Below are 13,825 nucleotides of genomic sequence, written 5' to 3'. Positions count from 1 at the left end.
CTTCTAAATGGCTGACTTGAAGTCAACAGTCAGCATTCATTCTAGCCCACTGTTTCCTTTTCTTACTGTTGTAAGCTTCAGTATGAAAATAAGAGGCCATTTCTTCTCACATTTCTAAGGACCATGTCAGTAGCCAATTCTTTGTGGGTGGAATTGAAGAGTAGCATTCCCCCCTCACCCCACAACACACACACATATTTAAGAAAAAAACTCATGGAGACTATTTTTTAGTATAATTAGGTTTCCAGCAGGTAGTCTAAGATGCTGCAGTGTCTGTGCCAGTTTTTCTCAATTGTCTGCAGTTAAATATACTGCACCTCTCTGTGGTGTACCTCAATTATTGTGACTCTTTTCTCCTTTTCTCCTAATTCAGGTGCTCTCGCGGTTCCACACTCTGGTTCATAGATTTCTGTATACATTTGACATGTGTCTACTCTGTCTCTTCTGTTATTCGCCCTTCGTAATTTATTTGAAAATACATACTCTTCCATTGTATTTCAGTTTTGAATTCCTCGATGGTACACTAACTCTTGGTCTGCAAAGGTATCTCTTTCTGTTAGGCCAATATTTGGTATTTCCCTAGTTTGAGGAGCTACACTTATCTACTTCATATTTACTTCTTATGGTAACATGTCAACTGTTACCCCATAGACTTTACTTTGGTATCTAACTATCTAGATCCCTTAGGATTGTAACTAATAAATCTCCCCTCTCCTCCTTTTTTAACCTGAGCATTACTGGACAGCCTCCAGGGTCTGCTTCCTTCTGTGTCATATAGTCATCCTCCAGAGCAGTTGATGGCTTTTGCCGAGTTTTTTCACTTTCTCTCTCAGAACTGAGTTTAAAGTTTTCTTATTCCAGAGGGCAAGTCCACTGCCAAATGAATGCTCCAGTCTTCACAAGTTGTAATCAATCCCTTGTTCATTATTCTGATTCATGGGCTGTCATTCAGGGAAACCAGAGCCATCTATGTAATAAACTTCCAAAATCAAGCATCTCATGGAAGAGAAGATGGAATACCACCTCTCTACCCCGGAATTCTACTTCCTAACGTGTTTTTCAGAGGTCTCCCTGAGAATCAATCCATTCATTCTTTGAAAAATCAACAGGAATAGAAGCAATTTCTATGACTGACTCTTAGCTGGCTCTGTCATGTATTGAATGAATGCCCTTAAGAAACATCCCATACCCTTCATGTGGCCATGTGCGTTCTGTATACACTGCACATACCCCTCATAAGGGATTTTCAAATAGCCAACATGTATCACTTCTTCTAGATACAATAACAGAACTCTTTCATCTGTTAAACCCTATGATTCTTCTGTATGTTTCTGTCGAACATATTCTTATTTAGCTTGTTTTCTAGAACTGCTAGTGGTCAGTGGCAGCTAGGCCAGATCAGGAACACCTTAAACTGGAAGATTAGTCAGTCATTCTAACAGATAGGTGAGTCAGATTGCTTATGATATCTACCCTGAAGCAAGTGAGAAAGCCAAGTCTAGCTAGCCAGGTAGAGTATTTTATCTAGAATGAATAAGGAATAGATGGTGGTTCAGACAGTCAGGCATTGAAATGGAGGAGGTCCAACGATGGGCAGGTGTTTGGAACACAGAGATGAGGATTCTGAAAATTAATGGGTGTTCAGCAGAGGGGAGTTTTGACTGCAAGTAGTGGGCTTTCAGCCGTGAGACCGACATTCAGAGGCTAGAACCTAACCTCTGGGAGGACAAGTGAGAACAAGCAGGAACAGACATGAACCTAGTTATTTGAATTGGGACATAAAGAAGAAGTGAAACCAATGACAGGACTGTCTGCATGGCAGGCCTTCCAAGCTCTTGGCCCAGCACTCTGTCTGCAGGATTCAGAGTAGGATTGGCCCCAGCCTGGGGTTGAGGCTGCCAGTGAGAGTGAAATGATTCCAACTTCGACAGTTAAAAGGCAGCAGAGGCAGACCTGTCCGTGACGATCCGCACAGGGACAGAAGCTCCGCTGGTACAGAGCTCCTTTCGCTCCTCTACTTGTAATCTTTTGACATTATTTTACCTCTACCTTCTTCCCTCCCTGAACTTTTTTTCCTTCTGACTTCTCTTCCGTGCTCTTTCTACTACCCCAGCAGAGAAAGATAGAGATGTTTTCTTGGTCTTGTTCCTGTCTCCCCTAGCAGCAGGAAGGCCAGTGTCCATGTAGTACATACAGTTGATGGTGGTGTCTGGCAGGAAAAAAAAAATAACAGAGTACAAACTTAGCAAGTTATAATGAAAGTGTGTTTTTAATTTTTTTTGGATCTCTGAATGAGCCAACAAATTTTCTTATCCATTCTTGTAACCCTGGGGCCTGAGCTGTTCCCGGGAAGGAGTACTTTGTTGTGCTTTTTTAAGGACAGTTTTTCAACTGACCTGGTTCCACTTTTTTTCCTAGCTACTCTTCTTTTACGATTTTAGTCAATAGCATTCACAACAAGAATCTTTCTTGCAAGCAGCTTTTCATACCAAAAATGATGGACTATAACCAAAGGATAAAAGAGAGTATGATCAAAGACTTCTATACATACATTGCCATTTCAGCTAGGCCTCATAGGACTTACAGGGTTGTAGAGGCCCAACACATTCTTGGATATTATTTATATTTTCATGAGTCAGATTCTATAAATTTATGTATACAACATGAGTTTATAGGTTTTTTTTCCATCTGTCTCTAGGGTTGCAATAGTTTCCAAATCTTTTGAAGGAAAAACTGATCGCACAGAAGAGTGGTACGGAACCCAGTACAAACAAGAAGCTGTACCAGATGAAGTCATTAAGGTAGGGTTAACCCATCTGTGAATAAGCTGATGTGTGAGGGACACACGAGAATATGAGCTCCCTAGATCAACCAATTCACGGCCCAAAGTGTGGAGAGTGATGGCCCAGCACTGCCTGTACCATCCCAAGAGGAGTGAACAGGGAGGTGGAGAGCTGGAGCTTAGGTTTTGCGTGAAGAAATGGTACTGTAGCCACCTTCTCGTCTGTCTGTCAGACCAGCAGGGCTGTAAAGCAGACTCCAAGTCTCATGCTGTCAAAGATCAGTGAAGTCCAAAGTACACAGGGTTGCAAAGGCACCAAGACAGGCAGGAAGAGATGGAAATAGAGAACCTGAAAGACAGATGCAAGGGCTGAGAGCTCATGATCTTGCTGTGAACACAGGTGGGGAGCAATTTCTGGGATTCATACCATCTTCACTTTAGGAGGGGCTATATTTTATGCCTCATATTGTATCGTTGCTCTTATTGTCAACATAGGGTCATTACGATTTGTTTCAAAACAGGTATGTATAGATAGTATGTTACCCCATTCATCAGGAGTCAGGATTTTGTTTGTGAGTCTTATCTACTTGTCTGGTACTTTTTCTTTTTTGGTTCTCATTGGCTGTGTAGCTTTGAGACTGTGTCCTTTATTCATGGGGAGACACCAGAAAGCCTTGCTCTGACTAAATTCTAGTTAAACTTGGGTAATGGATATTTCTTAAATGTACCAGGGTAATGACGATACAGAAAAAAGTAGTTTAAGAAAGAAAAATTATTACTGGTACTTTTCTGACATACTCACAGCACATAAGGAGATGACTGAAGCCCTTTAGTATGTGAAAATGTCCATCTTACTAAACTGTGAGGAAAGCTGATCTCCCATGAATTAGTGCTGGGTGTGAACTAACCCTCAAACAAGAGAAAACCCCTGTTCACCAAATTCTGACCATGACAAACCTGCCCCAAATGGGAATTTAAACAAATTGATCTGGAAGCTCAGCAGTGAAATTACTTGCTGAGTGTTTACCAGTCCCTACAAGTCAGCCATACTGGGGACTTAAGTTGCTACATATAAATAATATGGCCAACATCCCCACCATCCCAGTGCCAAAAGACACAAATGCAGGGACCAAAATAGAACTACAAGAGCTGCAAGGCTGTGCCACATGAGCTGGAGACCAAATTACTGAACCCAGAATCATTGGCAGTTGGTTGCTTTTTTTTTTAAATAATGAAAAGTCTTATAAATCAGAGTTCATCAATCGTGGTCTGATCTGCCTCACTTAGCTTTTGGAAGTAGCCCATGGAACAGATCCAACCTGCAGGTTGTGTCAATCCTGTTCCACAATCCAGATTTAAATCTCAACTTTGTCCTTAACCTTATGCTTGAGATATTGGTCCACTTGAAAATGCATGTGGTCGTCTGGGAGAGAAGTAGACCAGGCCTTTAGAAGTGCTGAAGTCAAAGAAGCCCCCTTTAACCTCGTTTTCAAGCCATACATGCAAGTAATTTAGTGTAGCTGAAAGTTTAACTCTTTTAAATGACCTGTTGTCTAGCAGTTGTGGGTATTTATCTCTGTGCAGATTATTCTCCATTCTTTAAAGAGCTGGAGCAAACATGATCTTCATATGGACCAGTTAGCCTGAGTTCCACAGTCTCAGGTTGTTCCTTCACCTCAACTGGTCATTTTAGACATGTGTAAAGAGGAAAGATAGATAAGTGTAAAACCTTGATTAGTTCCAGAGACTCCAATTCAAGTTTCATGAAAAGTCATTGATAGATCTTGGGAGTAGCCTTTTTATATATGATGGAAGAGAATGCTGTGTGACATTTATTCTCTTATTATTTGCCTAGATATTAAGCAATGTGACTGTTTTAAACTCTTAAATCAGATTCTAATTGCTTTTGTGTGTGTGTGTGTGTGTGTGTGTTTTCACTGTTCATCCAGAAATGGCAAAATGCTGATCTGAATGGGAAATTTAAACTTCCAACGAAGAATGAATTTATTCCTACAGATTTTGAGATTTTATCATTAGAAAAAGAAGCAACACCATACCCTTCTCTTATTAAGGTAATATGTTAATCACTGATATTAAATTTAAGGGACAGACCTATTACATAGAAGGGACTAGAGAGATGGTTTCTTGCATTTGGTACTATGTTGATTTGCGGGGCTCACACCCTATAGATAACAGAAAAGTTGCAGAGAGAATAACTACAAGAAATATTAAAAGGCTAGACATTTTAAAACAAACAAAACTACTCTACAGCATAGAATCTAGGGAATTGTTTTCTTTGCAGACAATAAAATAGTAAGTCTGGAATGTAACTACAAGTCTATTGAAAGTGGACTTTTCTCCATGTTCACTGAAGGCCCAGTAAGGAAGTAGATTTATGCTGCATCATGAAAGTTAGAGATAAGAAAGAATCTCTAAAGCCTGGAAGAGAGCATATCCAGGGGAAGCTGTTGGATTTCCTGCCCTTAAAAACAATTCTTTCTCATTTTGACAGAGCGCTATATGAAGTTAATGGAGTTATAAGCCAGTGGGAAGAATGACTGAGAAGGGGGTTTTCTTTTTCAGAACGTTCTTTTCATGTCATTATTTCACACCTTGGGTAGATTGTGTAGAAAAATGGATCAAATTATTATAGCACATCCTTTTTTCTAAACTTTAAAACTAACTCTTTCTAAACTTACCACCATAGACAGACATCTTTCTTTCCCTTTTCTTCAAATGACCTAACATTCAGATTAACTCAATGAGATGAGAATTAGTGTTTAGGACTATGAAATTTAATTTATCTCAAGGAACTAGATTATAAATGAGACAATCATTTTTCTTTAAAAATGACATTTTAATGAGTTATAGGTTAGGTTATTCAAAGAGAAAGCTTATTTACTTCTCCTATTTTTATTTTTTGTTTGTTTTAAATAGGCCATCTTAGCATAAACTAAGGAGAACATTAAACCATTTATATCTCTTGTCAGAGTTTCAAGGTAGTTTCAAGTGAACTTTAAGACTTTTTTTTTTTAATTCATTTGGCTGCGTCAGGTCTTAGTTGTGGTATGTGGGATCTTCTTCGCGGCATGCGGGATCTTTCGTTGCGGTGTGTGGGCTCTTTGTTGCAGCGCGTGGGCTTCTCTCTAGTTGTGGCATGAGGTCTCCAGAGTGCATGGACTCTGTAGTTGCGGCACACGGGCTCTCTAGTTGTGACGCGCAGGCTCAGTAGTTGCGGCACACAGGCTTAATTGCCCCACGGCATGTGGGGTCTTAGTTCCCCAACCAGGGATCGAACCCGCATGCCCTGCATTGGAAGGCGAATTCTTAACCACTGGACCACCAGGGAAGTCCCTAAGACTTTTTAAAATATAGTATGAATGAGTGAGTGGAGAGGCAAAGGAGTGGCTTATTTGTTCATCCTTGGCTGTGTTAGTTATCCGTTGCGGTATAACAAATTACTCTAAAATTCAGCAGTTTAAAACCACAAACACTTATTTTATCTCATGCAGTTTCCAAGGGACAGGAATGTGGAAGTAGCTTAGTTGGGTAGTTCTGGCTCAGGGTCTCTCAGGTTATGGTCAAGCTGTGGGCTAGGACTTTGATCATCTGAAGGCTCAACTAAGGCTGGAGGATTCTATTCCAAGTTCAGTTATGTGGCTTTGGGCAGACCTTAGTTCTTCGGTACATGGGCCTCTCCATAGAGTAGCGTGACATGGCAGCTGGCTTACCCCAAAGTGAGTGATCCAAGAGGGAAAATGAGTGATCAAGGTGGAAGTCACAGTGTCTTTTATAATCTAATCTCAGAAGTGTCGTATCATCACGTCTGCCATAATCTGTTGGTCAGACAGAGACCAACACTGGTCCAGTGCAGCAGAGAGGACCACACAAGGGTGTGAATTCCAGCAGGCAGGGATCCATGTGGCCCACTTTGGTGGCTGGCTGCCACACACCCACCCCCCAAGGACTCCTGCATCCAGAAAGACAGGGACAGGACAGTTGGTATTGGCTTCACCTGTCTGTCTCTTCCTCCACTGTCTCCCCGTCTCTTTGACCCAGGGTGCTGTTAAGAGGGTGATTTCTCTCTACTACTGGAATCACCAGTCACCTCTCCAGCTTCCCACCAGCTGACCCTCTGAGTATGCTTCAAGGCCGTGGGTCAGCAGTCTCTCCAGAACAAAGCTCAGCTATTGCCTCTGTCCTCCTCCTCTTGAAGAGTGATTTGATTGAAGATTTTTGCCGAATGTGCCTGTATTTCCCTAAACATACTGTTTCTCCATCACAGGATACAGCTATGAGCAAACTCTGGTTCAAACAAGATGATAAGTTTTTCTTGCCCAAGGCCTGTCTCAACTTTGAATTTTTCAGGTACGTAAAATGAATCTAGCTACAAAGCTTCCTATGAAAATCAACAATTACATTTCTGAAAGTTTTCTTTGCTTCCTTAAGGACCTATGTCTGGAAATAAAAGGAATTAGAGTTTTTTAGCCTAGACAAAGGAAGGCTGCTCCTTCCTGTTAAGGGAAGGCTGTAGACTCACCAGAAGTTTCACTGAAGAAAGATTAAATAATTTGGGGTGTTTTTTTTTTGTTGTGGTTTTGGTTTTGTATTCCTGGAACTTGCCCAGAAGAAGAGGTAGTAGTTAATAAATGATCTTGAATCCCTTCCAGCCCTTTAATTGTCTGGAGCCCTCAGATATTGCTTTCTCTATTCCTGGCTTGGTAGAAGATGTTTAATAAAATTTATGAATAATGCTACTGTTGCAGTGATTTCTCAGTATAAATCTTTAGTTTATCTCTGTCTCATTTTATTTGTGTGATAATGTTATCACTCAATTCAAATTTTACTTTGTGAGTTTGCACTCTATAATTTTATATTTCTAAAATTCAGTGGTCTGTGTTTATAAAATAAACCTATCATTTTTTAACAATGTTCAATATAATGATCAACTTTTTCATTAATTTTTATTTGATTTGCTTGGCATGAAATTAAAGCTGGATGTGTTTTAAATGTTTTAGAAAAGAGAAAAAGAATCTCTTAAGTAGGAAGTTAATAGTTCACGAACAAGTATGTTGAGATTGTAGAGATGTAAACATTATTTACAACATGAGATTCATAAATTATCTAGAGCTGCACTGAGATTGTTGGTGTTGTTTTTTGCTTGTTTGTTTGTTTACATCAAACATGGGCTTTCTGATTATGGCTTACCGTTGGTAGAGAGCATTACAAAGCTGGTTTTATTTTTTGATAGTTCAGGGTGATATTTTTAACACTCTAAGCAGCTTGTCACACTTTCCCATCTGGCTTCTATGATTTGGCTTCAGAACACCTTTTGAGAGACCACTTGACACGTTTGTGTTCTCTAAACTGCCTAGCATAGCTCTCAGAACTTAAAATGTCTGCTTCCCACCAATCCCTCTCCGTGTTCTGGTCTCTCTAGAGGCAAACACTATTAGGTTTCTTGTACGTTCTTAAATAAATTTTCTGTTTGTGTATATCCTTTTAATCTTTTCAGAAATAGGATAATATTATGCATATGTACAGTTTTTAAAACTCTGTGATCCATATTTAAGCATATAACATCTGGTTGCAAAATAATATGTTTTAAATTAACAAGTGAACCAGGATTTAATAAGCATTCCACTTGAATCATGTTCTCTTTTAAAAGTTGGTTTAGGACCCTCTCCAATTCACCAGCATAGCTGCTGTGGATGCAGCATTTTAGGACACTTCTTGGAATTGCGTTCTGAGCTTGATCCATATGACTTTGAACTCCCACATTTGTTTTTTTCTAGCTTTTCACTTCCACCTAAGGGTGCCTGTGGGGATGAGCCCTTTTAAGGACTCTCTTTTGTTTTGCTGCTTTTGTGAGTTGTGCTAGTGAGTTTCTGAACTGCTTCCTTCTATTTGACTAAAGAAGGAAGTCTTCATCATGTATAATACTTAAAAAATTAAATGACAGAGTGTTATTTAGATTTGCCAGGTGGAGAATGTGTAGCTTTAGAATTTTCTCTTTGATTTTAATTCTCTGTAGCTAAGCATTTTACCCCTATTTTTACTTAATTATCAGTTTTTGATAAAATTTCTGGCTCTGATGTCAGTGCATTAGTTATATTTACTGTGCTATAGATAGAGTGAAACTTTTAATTTGCTGCCAAACAAACCAAGCCACGAGGCTACCTCACGTCCTTTGTACTGGCTGTTTCCTCAGCCTGGAAAGTTCTCCACCCAGATATCCCCAGGGCTTGCTCCTTTGCTTCCTTCAGGTCTGGACCCAGATGTCACCTTTCAGAGTGGCCTTGATTAATAATTAGTAAGAATTTTAATAATAACAGTTTAATTTATTAATAACAATTTTATGTAAATTAGCAGTCTTCCTGTCCCACCACCACTACCCATCACTCCTATTCCTCTTACCCTGCATAATTTTTCTCCATAACACTATCACCACCTGATGTATCATATTTAAATTTATTATTTGTCTCTTCCAACTAGGCTCTAAACTCTGTGAAGTCAGGGACTCTGCCTGATTTGTTCCTTCTTTATTCCCAGTACCTAGAGAAGTGCCTAGCACTGTAGTGAGAATGTAGTACATATTTGTTGAATGAAGGAATCTTTTACTTCTCATAAAGGTAAACAGTGTCACATAGTCAGATGAATAGGTCATTTGACTTAAATCTGAATTCTAACTCTGCTGCTACTAGCCCAGGTGACATGAGGAAAATGATGCTTCTTATTTGGGAAATGAAGATTTAAGTTAGGTCATCTCTGTGGTCCTCTTTAGCTCTTGCACTCTGTAATTATTTCCTCTCTTTTGTTGCTCTTTCTCACTTAAAAATTTTCCTGTTTTAATATTTTTTCCTAGTTCTGGCTGTAGTTGTATGATGGATATTATCAATTACTTTACTGACGGTGTTCCAGTCTCTTGGCTTGGGAGGAAACTCAGAGATAAGCTAACATTTTCACAGGTCTTAGTTTTTCTCTTTCAAGTCTCAGTTTTTCCCTTTTAAGTTTATATAATCATAGCACACAAACTTCTCAATCTCATCCTCCTGTCCCCCAAGGGTATGGCTTGCTTAGAGGGGGAAAGAGGACATGCACGTGCTGTATCAGCTCTATCAGCCATGCCTTGTCCTATTAGCCTAAATGTAGGCATGCGTTTTGGCCTGTTCCTCCTCCTTACCTACCCAGTGTTTCCAACTTGTCAGTTCTACCACGCCATCTGGGGTAAGCAATTCCTTCTCCCCCTTCACCACTACCAGCACACATGGCATATTTCAAGCTTCTTTTTTAAACATCTTGTTTTTTTTCCTCATGAGAAGAGTCAGATTCAGGAATTAAAAGTGTATCTTCAGGAAGTTATTTTAACCCCTGTTCAGTTCCTTGATCCATCTCGAAAGGCCATATCACATTGGGAAGTAATAAATCAGCTATTTTACTGTCAACATTTTCTTCCAGCCCATTTGCTTATGTGGACCCCTTGCACTGTAACATGGCCTATTTGTACCTTGAGCTCCTCAAAGACTCACTCAACGAGTATGCATATGCAGCAGAGCTAGCAGGCTTGAGCTATGACCTCCAAAATACCATCTATGGGATGTATGTAAGTACCCACGTCTTAGAGCCTTCCACTCATCAACATTTTTTATATTGATTTGCTGGAAGCATTTTTGATTGAGGGTGTGAGTTTAATTTCTTTTTTTTGTGACTAATCATATTTTCGCATCATTTAATTTTTAAGTTAGCTCTTACTCTTAAGTATTCAGCAATATACCATTCATATTATGCAAATTTTCCTTGATTTCTTTTTTTTTTAAAACATCTTTCATCAGACTGTCATATTTTTCTCCTCAAAACAAAATTGGACCCTGATTTAGGTTTAGATCTCTCCCATTCTGTATCTGAAGTCTTGGTCTTTGACAACAGAGAATGAAGTCTTCCTGCCATTGTAAAACAGAAGGTTGGCCTATACTATTTCCCTAGAAATTCAGATCATGAGGCTGCATATTCATACTCTTCGGTCATGTTTCTTCATTACCATGCCACTGCTTGAGGTATCAAAGCATTTCTTTTGTTTTTCTTTTTGTTAGTCGCTACATTTATGCTGATCCTCTCCATTGCAACATGACATACCTGTTTATCAGGTTATTGAAGGATGATTTAAAAGAGTATACATATGCAGCACGCCTCTCAGGTTTGAGCTATGGCATTGCATCAGGAATGAATGCAATACTTGTAAGTAAAATGAACACGAAAGAAAAGGCGTCACACCGTTTAAGCATTATGTTGAGCTTGGGAAAACTATTAACTTCTGCATTTTAAAACAAGAAGATTGATGGTTTTTTCCTTGCACCTTTTTAATGATTGAAGAACTCAAGTTAGTATTAGTTTCACTAACAAATGATTTAGTAGAGTTTAGTGCATCTTGTGAACATGTATTTGTGCTACATTTATTTGCATGTTCATTTGCATGAAATGTTTAACATATTAATCCTGAAAGCATATTGTTCTTTCCATGTATTTGAATATATTAACATCTGTAAGTGAAAGATACCCATAGTTACTGTTGTGGTGCTGAATTTTACTTATGAGCTTCTTTATTTCTGCTGACAGTAGTAGAAAGTTCTTGTGTTCAAACACGTCTGACATTTTCATTTAATTTATTTTGTAGCATGTATCATTAACTACTTTTAAGTGTGTTTTAAGATAAACATTATTAAATGCATCCCAAGAAATAACTAGATCCTTTCTCTTGAAACCGTTTCTGTTATGTTTCCAAACTTATATCTCATTTCCAAATTAACACCCCTCTTCTGGCACAATTCATCTTCACTTTTCTTAAAAATATATTGTATGTTTTCATAACAACTAAAATGAGAGCATGCACTGTGTACTCTTTCTATACAAAAGGTTTTAGGGTTTTTAAATTTTATTGATTTTGCAGTGACTTTTTTTCTTCATACAAGTAACTTTTCTGGTAGTTTTTGTTTCACGTATAAGAATGTATATAACCTAACCATTCTCAGAGTCCAGGGAAATTTGAAGCTCAGAGATCAAAATAAAATCCAAATAGAAAAGTAATAATCTATGGTTTATTTTTTGCTGTTGAGTTTTAGTAGCATATCACCATTAAAATAAATAATTTTTAATTTGTGACAAAATGGGCTTTCTGCTAGTTGTCAGTCTAGTTCCCACAGTACATGATGTGCTTTCCATGGGCAGTGACCTTCACTCCTGCTGAGATTCTTGCCTATCAATTTTCACAAGGTAGAGGCGTCCAGAGATATTCTAGTTGCAGTGTATCCTCTACTTCTGTGGGTGCCACCATGTGGCAATATAATAGTAGGAAATGTGATAATAGGCTTCCCCTGCTTTTCAAAATGTTATGCTTTCAGAAACTATTAAAGTCAATTGTCCTAAGGCAAAATCCAGACAGTACATAGAGTGTATCCTTACTTCACATCTGTTTTGCCACTGGCTTTTGGTACATCAGCAGAACTCATCAAACAAGCAAGTAGTGAGACCTATGGACCATTATTGGGCAACATTGAACAAGAAAAGTGGCAAAATGCCATATAATACAAAATTGGGGCTTCCTGATTTCTTAAAAGATGATTTTTTTAAATATTTAAATATAAACAATTTGGGGACGTATCCAGTAGTTGGCTAGGTAACCCTCCCCTCTGATTTTTACCTTCTTAACACAACTATAAAAATCTTAAGCCTGCCATTCTTTAGAAATTCTTTTTGAAGGTTAAATTTAGAACACATTCTATAATTAATTTTGATTTAATGAGAACTTGAATTTTGATGATATATAGTGTGTACTGCCATAGTTTGGCACCAGGTAGGTTTTTCTGCTATTGTTTTTGTTTAGGAAAAGCATATGCTTTAGGATATTAGTAAATAAAGATGGTCAATGTTATCTTCCTAAGTGTTGAACTATATTTATGAGAAATGAAATTCATTTAATTTCTTGTTTTATTTTTATTTTGATACACCTGGTTTGGGGATTTTCTACATGTTTTAAAGTCAAATTGAAGGTGTTTCATGTTAATTTTAGACTTTTAATATCCTGAACTCTTTCCGTAGCTCTCGGTGAAAGGTTATAATGACAAGCAGCCAATTTTGCTAAAGAAGATCATTGAGAAAATGGCTACCTTTGAGATTGATGAAAAAAGATTTGAAATTATCAAGGAGGCAGTAAGTTTTCTCAACTTATTTTTATAATTTATTTTTTTATTCATAAGGTGATATTGCCACATTATGAACATTTTTGAAAAAGAGGCGAGGAGGAAAAGAAGCATTCATAACCCTGTGGCAGTCATTTTATCCTATCTTTGCTAAATCCTATACTCTGTCCAGAAGGAAAGCCTGGGAGACTCTGGTGGACACCTGGCCCCCTTCTCTGTAGGCCCTAAGAGCTAGGATAGCACTGACTTTCAGAGAGGAGCCTGAGGTAGACCTAGCGGCTTTCAGGGACTCCTTGAAGGTTTCATCCAGTCTCCATTTAAGAAGAACACTCCAGGGCTTCCCTGGTGGCTCAGTGGTTAAGAATCGCCTGCCAGTGCAGGGGACACAGGTTCGAGCCCTGGTCTGGGAAGATCCCACATGCCGCAGAGCGACTAAGCCCATGCGCCACAACTACTGAGCCTGCACTCTAGAGCCCGTGAGCCACAACTACTGAAGCCCACGTGCCTAGCTCCTGTGCTCTGCAACAAGAGAAGCCACCGCAGTGAGAAGCCTGTGAACTGCGATGAAGAGTAGCCCTCGCTCGCTGCAACTAAAGAATAAAGAAAGCCCACGTGCAGCAACGAAGACCCAACACAGCCATAAACTAACTAATTAATTAATTAATTAATTTTTAAAAGGGGGGGAAGAAAAGAACACTCTATTCTGCAGGCAGGGACCTCAGCCTTCCATGACAGCCTTGGTCACATTAGGGCAGACTATTTAGGCTTGATGTATCTTCCACTTAAATTCAACTCATGGTTGGCCCAATAATGGAAATATGGGATGGATACCTACTTTAAAAGCCAAACT

The 13,825-nt window shown here is 38.8% G+C and overlaps 1 protein-coding gene across 3 annotated transcripts in view; it reads left to right on the top strand.

The window, feature by feature from the left end:
- The window catches only part of IDE (insulin degrading enzyme), a 111,732-nt gene that overhangs the window by 78,371 nt on the left and 19,536 nt on the right, over positions 1–13,825 (top strand). For 2 of the 3 annotated variants that reach the window (XM_082339416.1, XM_082339418.1), the window contains 5 exons: positions 2,699–2,801; positions 4,732–4,854; positions 7,068–7,150; positions 10,241–10,385; positions 12,875–12,985. In XM_082339416.1, the coding sequence (XP_082195542.1) occupies positions 2,699–2,801; positions 4,732–4,854; positions 7,068–7,150; positions 10,241–10,385; positions 12,875–12,985 (565 nt within the window). Of the gene's footprint in view, positions 1–2,698; positions 2,802–4,731; positions 4,855–7,067; positions 7,151–10,240; positions 10,386–10,872; positions 11,018–12,874; positions 12,986–13,825 lie in introns of all 3 variants that reach the window. The other variant, XM_082339417.1, reaches the window with a different exon arrangement.

The sequence above is a fragment of the Balaenoptera borealis genome (assembly GCF_965194805.1).
Source record: "Balaenoptera borealis genome assembly, chromosome: 10".
NCBI classification, from domain to species: domain Eukaryota; kingdom Metazoa; phylum Chordata; class Mammalia; order Artiodactyla; family Balaenopteridae; genus Balaenoptera; species Balaenoptera borealis.
Note: the sequence above shows the minus strand (reverse complement) of the source record. Positions and strands in the feature narration are given on the sequence as shown.